General features: G+C 39.9%; 1 protein-coding gene and 1 long non-coding RNA gene across 5 annotated transcripts; one reads left to right on the forward strand and one right to left on the reverse strand.

Moving 5' to 3' along the window:
- Window positions 1-213: 213 nt before the first annotated feature.
- LOC4337654 (AP2-like ethylene-responsive transcription factor TOE3) lies at window positions 214-4,506 on the reverse strand. Of its 2 annotated transcripts, NM_001420066.1 has the most exons (8): window positions 3,358-4,503; window positions 3,228-3,258; window positions 2,905-3,138; window positions 2,628-2,672; window positions 2,349-2,452; window positions 2,089-2,222; window positions 1,584-1,694; window positions 214-833 (listed from the first exon to the last, which is right to left on the reverse strand). In NM_001420066.1, exons 1-8 carry the CDS (start codon window positions 3,947-3,949, stop codon window positions 546-548), a joined length of 1,539 nt encoding a protein of 512 aa, NP_001406995.1. In that variant the 5' UTR covers window positions 3,950-4,503; the 3' UTR covers window positions 214-545. The 2 variants fall into 2 exon arrangements, with proteins under 2 accessions (NP_001406995.1, XP_015639330.1); XM_015783844.3 differs by lacking the exon at window positions 2,628-2,672 and having other exon boundaries at window positions 343-833; window positions 3,358-4,506.
- On the forward strand, window positions 2,448-16,230 carry LOC136356462 (uncharacterized). Of its 3 annotated transcripts, none has more exons than XR_010741294.1 (3): window positions 2,474-2,699; window positions 4,794-4,952; window positions 15,795-16,230. It is a non-coding gene; the product is annotated as an uncharacterized lncRNA (long non-coding RNA). The 3 variants fall into 3 exon arrangements; XR_010741295.1 differs by having other exon boundaries at window positions 2,571-2,699; window positions 4,794-4,947; XR_010741293.1 differs by lacking the exon at window positions 15,795-16,230 and having other exon boundaries at window positions 2,448-2,699; window positions 4,794-5,145.
- Window positions 16,231-18,020: the final 1,790 nt, after the last annotated feature.

Genomic DNA, 18,020 nt, shown 5'->3' on the forward strand with positions numbered 1-18,020 from the left:
AAAAACATTAGCGCATAATTAATTGAGTATTAATTTATTATAAATTTTAAAAATAGATTTATCTGACATTTTGAATCAATTTCTATTTAGAAATTTTTTTTGCACTGAATGTACCTTTTAGCAGTTTGAAAAAACATGCTAACGAAAACCGAGGTAAAAAATCGTATCTATATCTTAATCAGAAAAGAACGAGTTCTAAGTAAAGTCAGAGTTGATGCCTGTACTGTTTAGTAATCTCAGTAACTGATATAACAAATTCTCTACAACAAGGTGTGTGGATCAATACATCTCAGGTTAGTATGATCTGTTCTCTGAGATCAGGGGGCAAAGAGACTAGGAGCATTTGGAACATTTTTTGGGCGTTTTATGTGTGGATGCAAATACAGTCATGAATCCCAATTAACTAATCACTACAAGAAACCACCCGGCCGGCCCGCCGGCGCAAAGACGAAAACGTTGAAACGCCGGCGACGGCCAAGAAAAAAAAAAATTTGCCGGCTTCCCGGCAAAATTTACAGTGGTGGTGATGGCTTCTTTCCTTTTTATCAATGGTGGTGGTGATGGCGGCTTGACGACGAAGACGACGGCGCCGTCGGGTCGAACCGGAGGGTGGCAGTGTGTTGGGCAGCAGCTGCTGTCGTGGCGGCTTTGGAGAATCCTGATGATGCTGCAGCGGAGGACGACGACGGCGACGACGAGGAGGAGGAGAAGAAGGGCAATGGCAGCGTGTGAGGAGGAGCAGGGTGATGATGGCTCACCTGCTTCCATGCCCAGCTTGGAACAGCTACCCCCTCTGATGGCTTCCTCTTCTGATCCGATGATCTGGATGCATCCTGCATCATCAAACAGTGAAAAATTGTACTTAGCTTAGCTTGCTGAATTTCTTATCCATCCATCAAGATACAGGTGTACAAATTGCCAAGAACTATTATATTGTATTTTTGTTTGGATAAAATATGATTATCGGATTGGATTTGCGACGATTCAATTGGACAGAAATCTCAGCTACAGACGTCGAGATCACCTTTCCGTCCAAGGAAAATAAGAGAAGGACGTAACTGAAGCTATCCTTGAAGTCTCAGAGGTAAATTTGAACAAAACTCCCAGGTCCAAATGTCTAACGGCAAACCAGTCTAACCTCTTTTAATAACCAATTGATGTAGTATACTAATCATTCTGAATAATAACAAGATGGCAGAGTATCATTTTTCTTTCCCAATGGGGAATTTTGAACAACAGCCGACACTAATTTTATAAGATATTAGCACGTTGAGAGGAACAGTTGGACTGACGATTTATAAAAAGCCTAACGCGAAATCGTCAACTCTCTAGGAAGTTCCTTTTGAAGAAAAAATCAAACATATTTATAATGCATATAGACTAGTACTGCTACCCTAATTAGGCCTTTTCTGAAAATTCAAGAACCTACATATGAAACTTGTGCCAGGCATTAATACTACTGAAGTCGACAGGCCGGAAGGAAATGAAGCACATTGATGTAAGACTTGAGCTAAACTGATAGCCACACAAGAAATGCAAGTGGATGAAGCTAAATACAGTGTTGAAAGCTACAAAATTTTCACCTCATTATTTGGGAATAGGGGATGAGGTTGGGCAGTCCAGATTGGCGGATGCTCGGTCAGAAGAGGGAACCGATGAGGGCGGCTAGCAAGTTCAGAGGGAGCTGCATCATTCTGCACAGCAAAGCACAAGTTTTTCAGTTGAAATATCAACTAAGCAGTGATCCTGAATATCATTTACAGTTTTCATGAAAGAGATGCTCCTACAACGTAATCAGGAAGAAAAAGAGAAACTTGTTACTATTTGATGAAATTTGGGGCCAATTTGTACGTATGGTGGGTCCGACAATAGAGAAATCAAATTTAGACGGTAGCAATAGAAATGGGGTCTATGAAGTACACTAGGTAGAAGACTACATATGCAATTTGCACATCATACTTTAGTCGCTACCACGGTGAAAGCGAATCTTGATTATTTATGCTTTTGTGTTTCTTTCGCATTACTGCAACTTGCTTGACATGCAAACAAATCATCCATCGGAAGAATTTTGACTGAATTGCAACTTGCCTTTGCTCTCTTGAATTCAGAACCTTCAAATGATCCATGGTGGATTTGCAGGCCAAGGGAGCCGCTATCCCTCTTGGGGCTCTGCTGTGAGGCTGCAGGCTGAGATATTCTCAGGTTCAGATCCACATCGGCTCCTAAAAATAATAAGAAATCACAATTGAACCCGGATTTAATTAAATCTGTTCAGAGCTGAGTTCATCAGCTAGTTAATCAGTTACAGAAAAAAAATTTAATCAAATCAGATTCAGCACGCATGTTACCTTGAGCAGCAGCATCAGTAGGCAGCTCACCATCATATGTGCTGGGCTCGAAGTTGGTGACGGCTTCTCTGCCATTGCATTTGATCGCAGCCTTATCATAAGCCCTGATGTTTAAAACGAGAAGAGAAAAAAGAAGAGAAAAAAAAAGAGAGGAGATTCGAGTCGGTACAAGGTCCATCGAAAATCAACAACACGAGAAAGTAAAATTTTAAAAAAGAAAAGACTTTTTTTTGGTTTGAATCAATTGTACAAGAGAAGAGAATCCAAGCTGATGATAACCTTGCAGCCTCTACTTCGCTGTCGAATAGCCCAAGATATATGTACCTGCAGCCAAGCATGGCGTTCCCACCGGTGAGGAATTCCCTATCCACTGCCTAATTTCTAGCTTAACTCTTATCTGTTCTATGCATCTAATCACACCCTATCTCTACTTACTATCATCCCTACTCAAAATGGATGATCACAATCACAATAAATCAAGAACATGTTGAAATGAAAAGATGAGGAAGAAGAAGATGGAGAGAGAGAGAGCTATATATATATATGGTGTTCTTACTTCTTGCCAAGGAATTGGCCCATGCGAGCCTCCCAGCGGCCGCACTTGTGGAGGGTGACACCCCTGTACTTTGAGCTGCCGCGGGAGAAGCCGGTGCTCTGTCGCCGGAGAACGTGCACGAACTCCTCCTTGGACAAGCTCTTCATCTGCCTCATGTCCTCCTCGTAGTCGCTCAGGTTGAAGTTGATGTCAGCCTCTACTCCCCTGAACTTGATCGCCGCCCTGTCGTACGCCCTGCATCCATCCATCATCATTCAATTCTCTCAATCTCCTTCACAAACACAGAGCTCATGTTCTGATGAATGATGTGATGTGTTCTTTACCTTGCAGCTGCGTGAGCAGTGTCGAATCCACCTGTGATTGTTTGGGAGAAGATGAAGGTGTTTGTTAGATTGTTCATGGCGATGTCGCGTTGGATTGAGAGGAGGAAGATGATGTGTTCGATGAAATTACCTAGGTAGACTTGCTTGCCGCAATCCCAGATGTGGGATTCCCAGCGGCCGGTGCGGCGGTAGAAGGTGACGCCGCGGTATTGCGAGCTGCGAGAGCGCGGCCCGCGGCGGCTTTTCTTGGCCGCCTGAGGCTGCGGCTGCGGCGGCGGCGGCGGTGGCGCCGGGGGAGGCGCGTGGGCGAGGATTCTGATGTCTGGGTGTGGGCGCGGTGGGTCGGGGCGGAGGAAGCCGAGCTCCGCCCAATGCTGCGGCGAGGGAGCGGCGGAAGGGAATAGCTCCCGGGTGACGAGCAGCTGCTGGTGTTGGTGGTGCGGCGGCGGCGAGGGGGTGGCCTCCTCCTCCTCGTCGTCGTCGGCGTCGTTCTCGCCCGACGCCGACGCCGAGCTCCTCAGGATGCTGAACTCGAGCACCGCCGCGGGAGGCGGCGGCGGCGACGGCGGCGTCGAGCTCGACCCCTCTTCCGCCGGCGCGATGGCCGCGCCAGACGCCTCCCCGTTGAGCACCGACGACTCCGACGTGCCGGAGTCGCTCCTCGCCGCCGTCTCATGCTTCTCCACCACCCCTTCCGCCACGTTGTTCAGATCCAACTCCATCACAAAGCAGGCAAGCAATCGATCGAACACCTTCCGATCGATCGACCACTCACCCAACCAAACCCAAAACCAAAACAAAAAACCAAAAATCTCCGCCGAGTTCACAAGCTAGAGCAAACCGCAACCAATCTCAACGACGGATTGAGCAGCTGGCTCCCGCTCGGGCTGGGAATTGGCGCGGCGTGGAGTCTATTTCAAGAAGAAGAACCAGAGGAGGAAGAGGTAGAAGCAGGAGAGGGCCGACTCGTTCTGGCGGTACATTTAGCCGATCACCTCAGTCCCAGTCCTTGACGAACATCCCTACCCTACCCACTCCCCCCCGTCGCCGGAGACGAATCCACGACGATGCTTACCACCGTACGTACGTCGCCGCGCTCACGAATCAACGAAAAATGAAGGGAACAGAACAACAATTCACCACCACACCACACCACGGGGAAGAAGAAGAAGAAGAAGCAGAGGTGGGTGAGGTGAGGTGGTGGTGGTGGTCTCCGGCGCCGGCGAGCGGTGGCGAGGAGGAGAAAAAGGAGGGAGGGGGGGATATATAGATAGAAGGCGGGAAGTAGCCGGTGGGCAGCCGGTTATCCTTAAAATCCTTCCCGATTTGGGCGCCCCGTTTTTCTTCTTTTCTTTTTTCTTTTTTTTTCCCTTCTCTTCTCTCATTTGCTCAGGTCCTCGTTTGGCCAAAAGGGCTTATTAGGAAATAAAAATATATTTATAGGTGAAACTTTTATAAATATGCTTTTGGTGACTTAAAAGTTAATATTGAAAAAGAAACTACATTAAAAATATCTTAAAATTAAGCTGGAAAATTTAAAATTTGACTTTTTCTTTGATTGATTAGGCCATTTGATGGTAGCCTCATTTGGTGTGTGCGTGCGCCTGCCATTGGTTGCTTGCTCTGGGCTCAAAATATCTTTCCTGACAGAGGGCCCAAGGCCAAGGGTAGGAGTAGCTTGGAAATATGAAGCTACGTGGCTGCCTCCATCGTATGTAAGGTAAGGTATGGTACTCTTGCGGTCTCATCTTTTCAATTATGCTTGTACTTATCAGTTAAAATATAAATTTTAAATTTTAAATTTGGAGATGATTTTAGGGTTTTTACATTGAAGTTTATTTTTTAGCTATTTGCTTTTAGATCGTTAAGAACATGTATATACAAATTTTATTTACAAATTAATTTTTGCTTGCAAATATATCGTTTGGCTTTGGCTTATTCCCCAAATAAACGAAACGTGGGCGTTGATTCTTTCGATCAATTACTCCTCCTTTAGACTTACTACACATGATTTTTTTTCCTTAGGATATTTATGTTCAAAGGTTGATAACATGAATTTAATTAAAAGCATCCTTTTACTTAAACACATGAATTTCACATCCTTTACTTATACACATGAATTTCATTGGTGCGATACATCGTGGAAAAACGGACTTGTCGGTTGACCAAAAGTTTATTATAAGCCGTAATGGCTTATTACTGACCAAAACATAATTTGTGCATAAAATATTTATATATATGATCCTAAAAAATTAAAAGTCAATGCTAAAGAAGAAGCTATATTAAAAATATCTTAAAGTCAACTTCAAAATTTAAACTTTAAAATTCGAATTTTGGCTTTAACTTATTCTTTTTAGGGCAATAGATGGGGCTCAAAAGAGTCTATTGTTCTAATTGGTTGGGCTCGGGATGATAAGCTGTAGAAATATCAATTAAAAATACTAACTTATGGTGTAAAATCTTGTGGTCGAATATAGACTGTGATGAACAAAACATCAAAATCAACTTTAAATTTTAGTTTTACAATTTAAATTTTGTCCGCAGCCGATAGGCCACCAAGCAGACGATATAAGAGCGTATATTACTTTCCATTTCAAAACGGCACATGAATTTTGTAGGGTTTTCCTAGATATTAATTCAGTTCACAAATCGCTAAAAAAATTCTACATTCGAGAGGACCTTAATGGGGTCAGTTACTTTCATTTATAGCACTTGGAAAAAATGTAATTTATTATAGTAACATAGCAAGGACAAGATAGAAAACAGAATGAAAAATGCATATAGTACGATGTATATTTCGCTATATCATAGTCGTTAAGGAGGATTTACTCCCTCCATTCCAAAATATTTGACGCCGTTGACTTTTTTAAAAATGTTTGACCGTCCATCTTATTAAAAAAATTTAAGTAATTATTATTTTTTTTCCTATCATTTGATTTATTGTTAAACATACTTTTATGTATACATATAGTTTTACACATTTCACAAAAAACTTTGAATAAGACGAACAGTCAAACATATTTAAAAAAATCAACGGTGTCAAACATTTAGGGAACGAGGGAGTATATTTCAAGGGGATATCCAAGGCTTTATCACCACTATTGTACAATCCTGGATGAATTTACTTGACAAGGGTTTCAGAGTGTAGTAAGTACTCGTGTGTCCTCTTAGATGACATACTGATACTAAATGACCAAAATAAAATCTTTCTTTTGACATAATGATGGTCATACCATCGAGTTTTGATGAGTGGGCACGCATGCTGACATTTAAATTATTGTTGACCCTTTTTGTTACCACATTATGAATCTACCCTCTGGTTTTTGTCGCCCTCTTCTCCCCAGTCTTGTTTAATATCCTTATAGAAAACACATCAAAACGGCCATCAACATTATAAAAAAGAATCTACAATTAGATTGAGTACAATACTCTACACAACACTACACACGGTTAAATAGATGGAGACTGATGGTAATTAATCATGGTCTTAATGAATTCCTATTTAAAATGCACTCACTTGTGTAATACTCATTAGTACCAGGATTTAAAACTATTGAGTATTATGCGTCTACGAGGCCCGCAGAGATATGCGACTACGAGGCCCCAACTCTATCACTATATATAGCCGGTGCTTCCTCACTAGCAAAGCAAAATTACAGCCACTCTATGTTAGATTTTGTCAATAAAATAATCACCATTGAAAGTGCAGTCTGGTGTGTACTAATTTTTTTTTGAACAACACGTATAAGATAGTGAGAGACGTTTCTTTTGATATAGCAAAATTAAGAAAATATAATTCTATAGTCCTAAGAGACTATAGTGACAGCCACACCACAGATCTATCCCGCTGCGGAAAAACAAACAAGCACTCAATACCCGGTGTGAACTAATTTGCTGGCCCAAAATTTTTTTTAATATAATAGTATCAGGCAACCAGTTTTGTAAATGAGGGTATACTAAATAGACTTGTCGAACAGTTTAGATGCATTAGATGAACTAAATTGTTCATCTAGTTAAGAATAGGAAGGAGGAGATGATAACTCCTGTTAATTAGGAACAGGATGAGTAGGTTAGCTTGTGTACACAGAAAAATTTAAGTCATCCGTACGCACACGCATAGAAATATATGCAAATTTAACACAGAGAGCAGCAGCGGAGAAAAATAGAGCCCAATTGCGTGGATGGCGATTAAATTAGCCAGAGGGGTGACGTGGACCTCTCCTAGCTACATACTAAACGCATACTATGGCCCTGTTTGGGGGAGCTTGTCCTAGCTACAGCTTTTTCCAAAAGCTACTTCTGCTATAAGCTGCCCCAAACAGTCCACAGCTTCTGAGAATCTGTAGTTATAGATTCTGAAAAATTAACTAAAAAGCCAGAAGCTGAATGAACTAAGAAGCCAGAAGCTGGAGAAGCTAGGTTTCGGAGCTTATCCAGATTCTCAGAAGTTGGCTACCAAACAGCTGCTTCTCATAATCTAAAACTCCCCAAACAGGCCCTATATTAGCTACTCCCTCCGTCCCACAGTACAAGGGATTTTGAGTTTTTACTTGTAACGTTTGACCACTTGTCTTATTCAATTTTTTTTTACAAATATAAAAAATGAAAAGTTATGCTTAAAGTACTGTGGATAATAAATTAAGTCACAAATAAAATAAATAATAATTTCAAAAATATTTGAATAAAACGAGTGGTTAAACGTTGCAAGAAAAACTTAAAATCCCTTATATTATGGGACGGAGGAAGTACAAGTACGACTATATATCACCAAATTAAATCAAATAATTTTGTTTTCCTAGTAAGTGCGTTTTTGTTTTAGTATAATGGACCACGAGGAGCACGCGCGTGGCCTAATTGCACGGACCACTTGCTGTTCCACCGTTCGATCCATCGATATCTGTACGCATCAAGATGCATATGCAGATAAGTTATCTTTGTTTTTTTTTCCTCTCGGGTTCTCGATTACACGAAAGACGCAAACATGTTAACAGTGCACAAATATGCTTCCTTTTATGTTACAAGAGCCAATAAATTACAATTTTTAATTCACACTTATAGTTAGATAGAAGTCGACTATAAGTTGTGGACCCCCGTTGGTGTAGAAGCTGGATTTTATAAATTTTCATTATCTAAAAAAAATTTAAAATTCATAACATATTATTGAATTTCTATTACAATTAAGAATATAAGAATATATATGCCCCGTGTTCATAATTATATACTACTATAACACTAGGATTTAGTTCCTATCGGTGAAATCTCAACTTTTTCGTCACACAAAAGCGCCATACATACTTAGCACATCTCAAATTATTAACAAACATATATATGGAGATCAGTACTAAATTAATTACTGGCAGAGATTAGTTTATTAACTTATTTTGTTGCCAACTTGACGCCATACAAGCATAAATTATGTGCACATGTACGTAGTACACTGTTTAAATAATTGGACAGCTAGCTAGCTCACCCATCGATCTAATTAACCATCCATATAGCTAATAATTAAGCAAGTGATCGATCCAACGTAGTACGCGTCGGAGTTATCTAGGCTGACGGCCTAGGTTTCCTGTGCCGCCCTCGATTGATCGATCGATCGATCAATTCATTCAACCCAACAACTTGATCACCATCTTTCATAAAAAACAATGGAATTTTTATCCAAGTAGTAGCAAAGGAGGACTACTCATGAGCACTATTGTAAGTTCATACTAATTAATTAATCTCTTGTTCTAATTTTATTTTCTTCTCTCTCGATCGATCTCCCTTGGTTGATATATATGCCACGGTTGCATTCAACACATTCAATGAATTTATTATTTGCCTATTGTATATTATGCCATTTGGGGGTGATCAACACATGCTGACTTTACTTGATGAGCCATTTTGGTCGCATTGGTGCGTACTCCCTCCGTATTTTAATGTATGACGCCGTTGACTTCTTAACCAACGTTTGACCATTCGTTTTATTTAAAATTTAATATGAAAATATTTATATCATACTTAAAGAACATTTGATGATTAATCAAGTCACAATAAAATAAATGATAATTACATAAAGTTTTTAATAAAACGAATGGTCAAACGTTGGATAAAAAGTCAACGGCGTCATACATTAAAATATGAAAGTAATATATACATAAAGGTAATATATACATAAAGAGCATTATGACATACAACCACTTGCTCTAGCCAACAAAAAAAAAAGGGTTACATGCCACCACTTGCAACTATATTGGCAAGGTGTACGTTGCTTATGAGTTATGGCATACATTATTACTATTTCTTCCAAGATATTACTACTGATCACTGGATCTAGCTATGACAAGCATACTAATTAAATTAACTCATCAATATTATACATGCCTCGCATGAAAAAAAAAACATATACACGGACAATTTAACTTGGTCTCCTACGGCATGAAATGCTTTTAGTCCTTGAGAAAGTATTCTGATATATCTCGATCTTGTTATATAGTTTATATATATTACCTGTTGGATCTCAACATTTGGGTACTAGGATGTAGCTAGCTGGAAGGGTCAATTATCACTGGTATCAATTAACAACCTTAAAAAAATCAAAGCTCTCATTGCATAAGCACAAAATGCAGAACACCACTATATATAGCAAGATTACTCTCGAATATCCTATTGAATGAACAAGCTATACTATCAACTCTCAAATCATATTGTTTCCCATGCATATATCTTGGAATTATCTCACGCACATAATTTATTTTTTTGCTACAAATTCTATACAAAATATTACATATAAGCCAAGTTGCATGTATGTATACATATACTCCGCCTATTCATTAAAAATACACGCATGATTCGTACGTACACACATAAATAAGTACTACCTCCGTTTTTTAATAAATGACGCCGTTGACTTTTTATCACATGTTTGATCATTCGTCTTATTCAAAAAATTTACGTAATTATATTTTTTTATTGTGAGTTATTTTATCACTCAAAGTACTTTAAGCATAATTTATATCTATACATTTATATAAAAATTTTTGAATAAGACGAATTGTCAAACATATGTTTAAAAGTCAACAGCGTCATCTATTTAAAAAACGGAGGGAGTAAGTAATTGATAGGCCATGCTATTCTAGAAGTAATATGATGTACATATACGCCAAAAAGATGCCACACTTAATTAGGTTTTAGGACACGTGAGGCTGCACGCCTGCACATGGTTCAATTAATCAATCTAATGTGAAAAACATTAGCAACAATTAACTGCTCAAGCTTCATACTGTATATAGCTAGCATTGCTTTCGATCGAACACACTTGTTATAGCAAAGCTAATTAAGTAGCTTAGGTATAGAGATGGGCACGAATCACTTTCGGAGTAACTGTTATACCCACTCTAGTTTAATTATTACAAAATTAATTAAAATGCAATTTTTCTGGCGCACATAAATATTTAGTTTATTTAGTTAAACTATAGGCTGAGTGCATCGACATATATATGTATGCACTATGCTAGGGGCGAATCACTTCATTATTGGGACAGAAAATACTGTTGGTTGGACGCATAATAACTACATGCCTTTGGATGACAATCATATACTCCCTCCGTCCTATAATATAAGAGATTTTGAGTTTCTGCTTGTACTGTTTAACCACTCGTCTTATTAAAAAAAATTGTGCAATATAAAAAACGAAAAGTTGTGCTTAAAGTACTTTGGATAATAAAGTAAGTCAAAAAAAAATAATTCTAAATTTTTTTGAATAAGACAAGTGGTCAAACAGTGCAAGCAAAAACTTAAAATCCCTTGTATTATGAAACGGAGGGAGTATCAACGAGGTACGGAAGGAGATAATGTGTAAATTAATTGTTTATGAACAGGGGCGGATCTAGGAAAAAATAGTAGGTGGGGCTGAACAGACTCTACCCTAGACCTCTTTAGCGGACTTATATTCTCGTGGTTGCGTGGAGGATTACTGGCATCTGTGTTGTTTAAACTAGAATAATACATAAGCATTATTCCTTTTGGCATGTTGACAAACTAAAAATGTAGAAACAATTATAAATTTTAATCACTACCTCACTTGAGACACAAATTTAGACTGTCTATTAGTATTAGAGGTAAATAGGTTACCAATTTGGCAATTTCAACTTCAAATATTCAATCACTGGCTGCTGGCTGCTGCTGCTGCAAGCTGCGTCCAGCGGACCAGCGTCCTTGCGCCCTCGCGGCCTCGCTGGCTCGCGGGTCACCACCTCCCCGTCGGCGCGAGCGCGCAGCGGCACTGGAGCTGGACCGTCACCTAGCCGCCTCCTGTCGGCGCGTCGGCGCAGGACCGCCGCCTGGCGGCTGGCGCCCTGGCCCGTCTTGCCACCTCCCCGGCGGGCGCGCCGGCGCTGGACCGCCGCCTGGCCGCGGGCCGCCTCCCTTCCCGGCTTCCCGCCCTCCGGGCCCCTCGTCCGCTCATGGCTCGCTAGCCGCCGCCGCCGCCTGCTTGCCGCTCGCCGCACGCCCACGGGGCCACGGGCCACGCTGCCTCCTAGCTCCCGCCCTCGTCAGCCGGTGTCGCCACCGGGCGTCGGGCGCCTCGCCACCACGGCCGCCTCCCGTCGCCGGTCGCCCATCGGCCCGCGTCCATGGCCGGTCAAACGCTACTACACTAGTGTTAGGGATTTGGTAGACAGGGAGAGAGAACGGCGGCTGGGCGGCTGGGGAATTCAGAGAAGGGAGAGGGAGAGGAAACCCTGGCCGTGTGCCGCGCTTGAGCTACAGGTTGGAGGAGTGGGCCGGGCCAAAATTGGAAGATTAAGCTCATGGGCTGCTCTTCATAGCCGGCCCAAGTCGCCAAAACATCGTCTTCAACCTCCAGCTTCTCCTCCAGCCGATCTCAACTCCCACAAACGGCGCATCCATGGAAGAAATTTTTAGTGGGGGCTTAGGGGGGTCTCCATGGTCCCAAGGATGGTAGTGGGGTCTCAAGACCCCCCCGCCCCCACGGTAAATCCGCCCCTGTTTATGAATGATTAATATAGGGCCAAGAGAAAGCAACTGCTAAGAAGTGATGTATCAAACCTATCGTTATTACATCAATTTGAAACTCGTGTTTTTTTATTGGCATTGAGAAATAAGATCATTGGATTTTTCTTGCAAAGTAGTTATTTATTGTAATATATAAACTTGTTATAACATAGTATTAAAAATCTAGCCAAATTAATAGTTGTATTAGAGACATGAATATATAGTAACCGAAATCAATCTCCGCTCACAAATTACCTCCGCGATTTTTATGGGATGTATTTAATATATTTGGGAAACATATTCAAATTAAACTTTTACCATTGATTGCTAATATATATAGTTTGAATAGATTAAAATCAACAACTTATTAAAGTACTTTGAAATATGGATATGCTAATTAAAGTTATACACCAAATATATTTGCAATTTGACTAATTGTTATCCAAAACTATTAAGTTTGATTTATATATATTTTAAATATGTCATCCGAATTTCAGCATGTAATATATTTAGATTAGTTCCCTAGTAGGATTTCTAATCTTTGCTATTAGGACTCTTGGTCTTTTATTCTATTTATATATCTTTTGTAGGCCGCACGAGAAGAGTGTGACGTCTTATTTTGTTGTGTTTAGTGGCGAAGCTAGAAAGACTTATGAGTCCAGAGAAACTAACCTATGCCTAATGATCATTATCAGTCGACACCTGTTGTTTCTTCCAATAAGGGTTTTTCACATTAAAAAAATTGCTTTTTTGCATCAAATTTGTTTATGTTTGACCAAATTTATAGAAAAAATTATCGACATACAAATTAGTTTCATTGAATATAACATTGTATATATTTTGGTAATATGTTTGTTTTATATGGGAAATGTTGCTATAACTTTCTATAAATTTGATCAAACTTAATGAAATTTTACTAGCAAAAGAGTCAAAACAATTATAATATGAGACGAGGGAGTATAAATTATAAAATCAACAAAAAAAATGCTACAATTGCATTCCTTTTGAGATTATTTCGGATTCACAAACCCCTATTAACGATGGTAAGTCAAACATAATACTATTTACCATCTTGTACTTCTCAATTCAGTAATAATATTAGTCCATAGTGTTTGCATGTTATACTTTGTAGATTAAACATTCACAAAAGATTGTCCCTTTTATCAGTTCTTTTAGAGAGATAAAAGGGGGAGAAAATCGTCCCTATCAGAGCTGACAAAGGCATTACATTATCCTGTCGCATGCATCCTAATTTGTCTCATCTTTTCTGCAAGGTGATGATGCTTAGCTGGGAATAGCAGTATGAGTCACTAGCAGAAACCTGTTCACAAAATACACGTATGCTAATGGCTTAATTGCAGTGATGCAGACATCGCAATCTGCGAGAAAAACACTTCTTATTAATTAATTTCAAATCATATAATAGTATGCATTTGTGTTTGCGTGAACATGCAACCACTTGGAATTAAAAAAAAAAGGGTCGACCAATTCTTAGTTGGATTTGAACAGGGCAGAAATTGGTATACAGAGTTGCCGTTTTCGGCACACAGTAACCGTGCACGGATAGTGATGCACTATCCTACCCCCAAACGGAAGGTCAATGCACGCCAATTATGGAAAACGCACGAGGTTTCGTCATTTGAGTTTGTACAAAATTTGACCAAATTTGGTTCCTTTCAGTACCAAAAAAAAAAGGGAAGAATTTTTTAATTAATTTTGATCATTGATCGGCTGCCTGAAAGTAGGATCATCGATCAGGGGCCTCCCTGCTGTTTTAATATCTCAAAAGTAGTGTAGGATCATCGTTTCAATGGATAAAATCAGCGATCGAATTAGTTTCATATATAGCTAGAACGAACTTGTTTTGAGAACTAGCTAGAAACTATAAGAAACATAAGAGAACAGTTACCAGCCATTGCATACATCGAGATCCAACATTAATCAGTTAAAAAATGTTTATGATACCATTCAGTTACAACTTCATGGCATCTCTACTTAAGCATGTGTTTGGTTTCGGGACTAGATAGGATGAGATGAAACATCCCCTGATTTTAGAGTTAGGATGATTTCACTCACATGTTTGGTTTGTAGGATCGGACGATTCCAATTTTTTGTTTGGTTATTAAAAGGATAAGGGAGAGATGGGATGGATGGTGTTTGCAACCACCGTCAACAACCGGGCAGGCTTGCGAGCACGCAAGCCGGTGTAATTCGCAAGCATGCAAAGAAGCGGTATGCAAAATAGGCCGGTGGGCGGACAAGCAAGCCAACAACTAGCAAAAGAAAGAGCGGTGAGGGCGGGCTTGCAAGATGGATGACGGCGGGCGGAGGTGTGTGACGATGGCCTAGTGAACGGAGGAGCTTGCATTTACGGGCGAAGGAGCAGCGTAGGCAGGCGAGCAAGCCGGTGGGTCGAGGAGCATGACCAGCAGGTAACGGTGTGAGCAAGCAGGCGACCGAGCGCGCAAGCATGCGGGGTGAAGCGACGCGACTCACGCCGTGCGCCCAACCCAGGTGGGTCGAACTCATTTGTTTGTTTTTGCCGGATGATTTGGACCCGGATCGAAGGTGAATATTCTAAGGGAACTAACCCATCTCACCCATCCCTAAACCAATCATTATGAAAAAGGGGTTCGACCCAATCCGACCTAACCTATTCCTCCAACCAAACGCATACTAAAACACTGGGTTAGCTAGTTATAGTTGAATTGACATCTAAAGTGAAACTAACATTGGATAAACAAAAGGAATCGTATATAGCACAAGCTACTTAATCTAGGCCGCACATCAACATTGCTGTCACCGGTGATTCTCTGTGATACGTCTTGTACATATAGACAAGACTATTGGAGAGAATAAGATACTGTAATCCGCGTGTGTGCAAGTGATTGGTTGCTACCAGGCCAATGTCTTGCCAGCAACACGTACAACTCAGCTCGTGTTGCTTGGCCGGTTGCATTTTCATCGATAGTACATATACGATTGGTGTCGCCCAACAAGAGATCAACCAATCCCATCGGGAATTTATTAAATGAAAATGAAAATTGAAACAGAAATATATTATCCACCTATAATATGTCTCTCGCGATTATTGTGTATTTTATTATCATTTGTAAACTAGTTTACCAAACTAGGGACGTCTAAAAACATTTACAACATTTACAGTACTAAACAAGATTACTATATATATATTTCTTCCGTTCTACTAAAATATAAGGATTGCTATAGGTTCTTTGGCAGATACTAAGGTTATGTCAAAAGATTCCTTTTTAGTCATTTTAGTTGTCAATTTTTGAATTTTGGATTGCTTGAATTCCCTTTCGAGGCATCTGGTTGGCTTTGGATTAGTGGAATGAGAACCATGGATATCGCGTAGAAGTACTATATTGCGGTGCAAAATTAGAATTCAATATTTTTCTATATTTTGAAACTGATGGAGTATAACACAACTTAATTATTACTAATCATATTGTGATAGACCAAATCACTCCTTGTTGAATCATTCTTATATCTCTCTTTAGTGGAGACAAACTTCTTTTATTTTTTCCTGATAGATGCATACTACAGGAAAGGAAGTGTGGACTGTATAGCAATGGAGACAAGGAACTGTTGGGGGATTGATGAGGCAAAGTTATCCTATCTTTTTTGTTGCATTGACAGCAAGTAAAGTGAGAAAAGATGCAAAAACAAAAGGAGAAGATGCAAAACTAGGGTTGGCCCATCAGTTCCATCCAATGGAGAACCTACGCACAGCACAGCCACTATTTTTATGTTGCGATGCGCGAAATTATTGAGGGCCCCAGATTTCCATTTCGGGGTGGTTGGCCCCACCCACGAAATATTCCATGTAATGTTTCAATTTCCCACTTTAGTAAGAAAACTAAAGAAGAGTCATTATGTACGGCACTTGTACTAGCTAACTCCAGTACTGCCTGACTAGCAGTCTTAGTAGAAGAAAATAATAACAAATGCGCTTCGAAAAGCAAATCCAAATTCACAGCAGCATCTCATAAACTCTTAAATCATTGTACAGGCAAAAAAATATGAATATCTCTATATATTGCTACCACAGGTTAGTGAATGCTATCTTTTGAGCAAATGTGAGTTGTTTTAAGACACTGACCTGCTGGTGAAAGGAATGGAGGCAAAGATACCATGTCTTAGGATATGCTCAGGTGTCCATCACTCCATCTTCTTCTTGCTGCTGAACCAGAGACATACACAATGGAGCTCAATTCTATACATTTTTTTCCCCATAAAGAGAGAGAGAGAGAGAGAAAGCATTTTATTACTTTAGCTTTGGTGTGGAGCATACAAAAGGGTTCTATCTAGCTAGGGAATAAATAGTACAAATGAGTAAGAAAATAAAAGCAACAGCGAAAATGAGATGCAACAACTAGGAATACAATACATGCCCTCTTCCTACTGGTGGACGGTTGGGACCGCCAGTACGGGTGGAATGCTCATAGTCACCTGCCAATTCAGGCATCTTCTTAGGCAGAGACAGTTGTACTACTATAATACATACAAGCAGTTAAAAAAAAAGTGTGGCATGCATGTGAGGTATCAGTTTCTGTCCACTTTTACCCAACCACGATGCCAGAAATCAATTAGCAGATGTAGTACCAAACAGTACCGATATACTTTCTCCTTTCTAAAATAAGAACACTCTTCTAATTTAAATTTGAACTACAAGAGTGCACTTAGGCTGAGTTCGGCAGCTGCAGTTACCAAAGGTGTGTTTAGTTCACGCCAAAATTAGAAATTTGGTTGAAATTGGAACGATGTGACAGGAAAGTTGAAAGTTTGTGTGTATAAGAAAGTTTTGATGTGATGGAAAAGTTGGAAGTTTGAAGAAAAAGTTTGGAACTAGACAAGGTCCAACTCAAGTTACTTGTTTTCTGCGTGCACGCTTCCCAAAGTGTTAAACAGATATATTTTATAAAAATTTTCTATAAGAAAGTTAATTTTAAAAATCACATTAATCCATTCTTAAAGAATAGCTAATACTCAATTAATCATGCGTTAATAAGTCACTCTATTTTGTGTGCGCGAGAGATTAGCTCCCAACATCATCTAAAGAACACAGCCTTAGAGAAGGAGTGAGTATAATTACCCTCTTAAGTTTTTTCCTCTTATTATTTTCAGGTGGTAAACAAACCATATGATATATTTCTTGCAAAAAAAATCCATATTATATATAATAGTACCCAGTTCCAGAAAGAGAATAAACATGGCAGAAATGTGAGGAGAAAAGAGAGGGCCAAATCCAGCTACTGAGAAAATATTGGAACAGTATCTCTTTTTCCTCTCCAACGAACAAACCAATATCGTCCGTGTGTGTGTCAAATCTCTTAAATAAAATCATGTGCTTTCTTCCCTCTACCCTCTACCCTCTGAGTCCTAAAAAAAAACCAATCTAAATAAGGATGAAATATAATCTAGAATAACGAATCACGGGTTTTAACCTTTATATCCAGATTCATTGTTCTAAATTATATTTCATTATTATCTTAGGTTAGCTTTTTTTTTTTTACGGTGGGAGTACCTCCCATATGTGGTATCTTGCCATTTTTCTATTCCATATCGGTCCCCAGCTGCTGCAGGTCACCTCAAGAAATTAACCCCTCTAAGGGTGACGTGTCCCCACCAGCAGCCAATCACAAGTCGACAGGCAAACCTCCAGGCACGGTGCCAGACAGTGATAGGTTTGATCAGGACAGAGTGCTCTAACAAGTAATCAACGCCTCCTAAACCCAACGAAGAACTAATTAATCCCATCAGATATAGTAC

This window comes from Oryza sativa, chromosome 5 (genome assembly GCF_034140825.1).
Source record: "Oryza sativa Japonica Group chromosome 5, ASM3414082v1".
Lineage (NCBI taxonomy): Eukaryota > Viridiplantae > Streptophyta > Magnoliopsida > Poales > Poaceae > Oryza > Oryza sativa.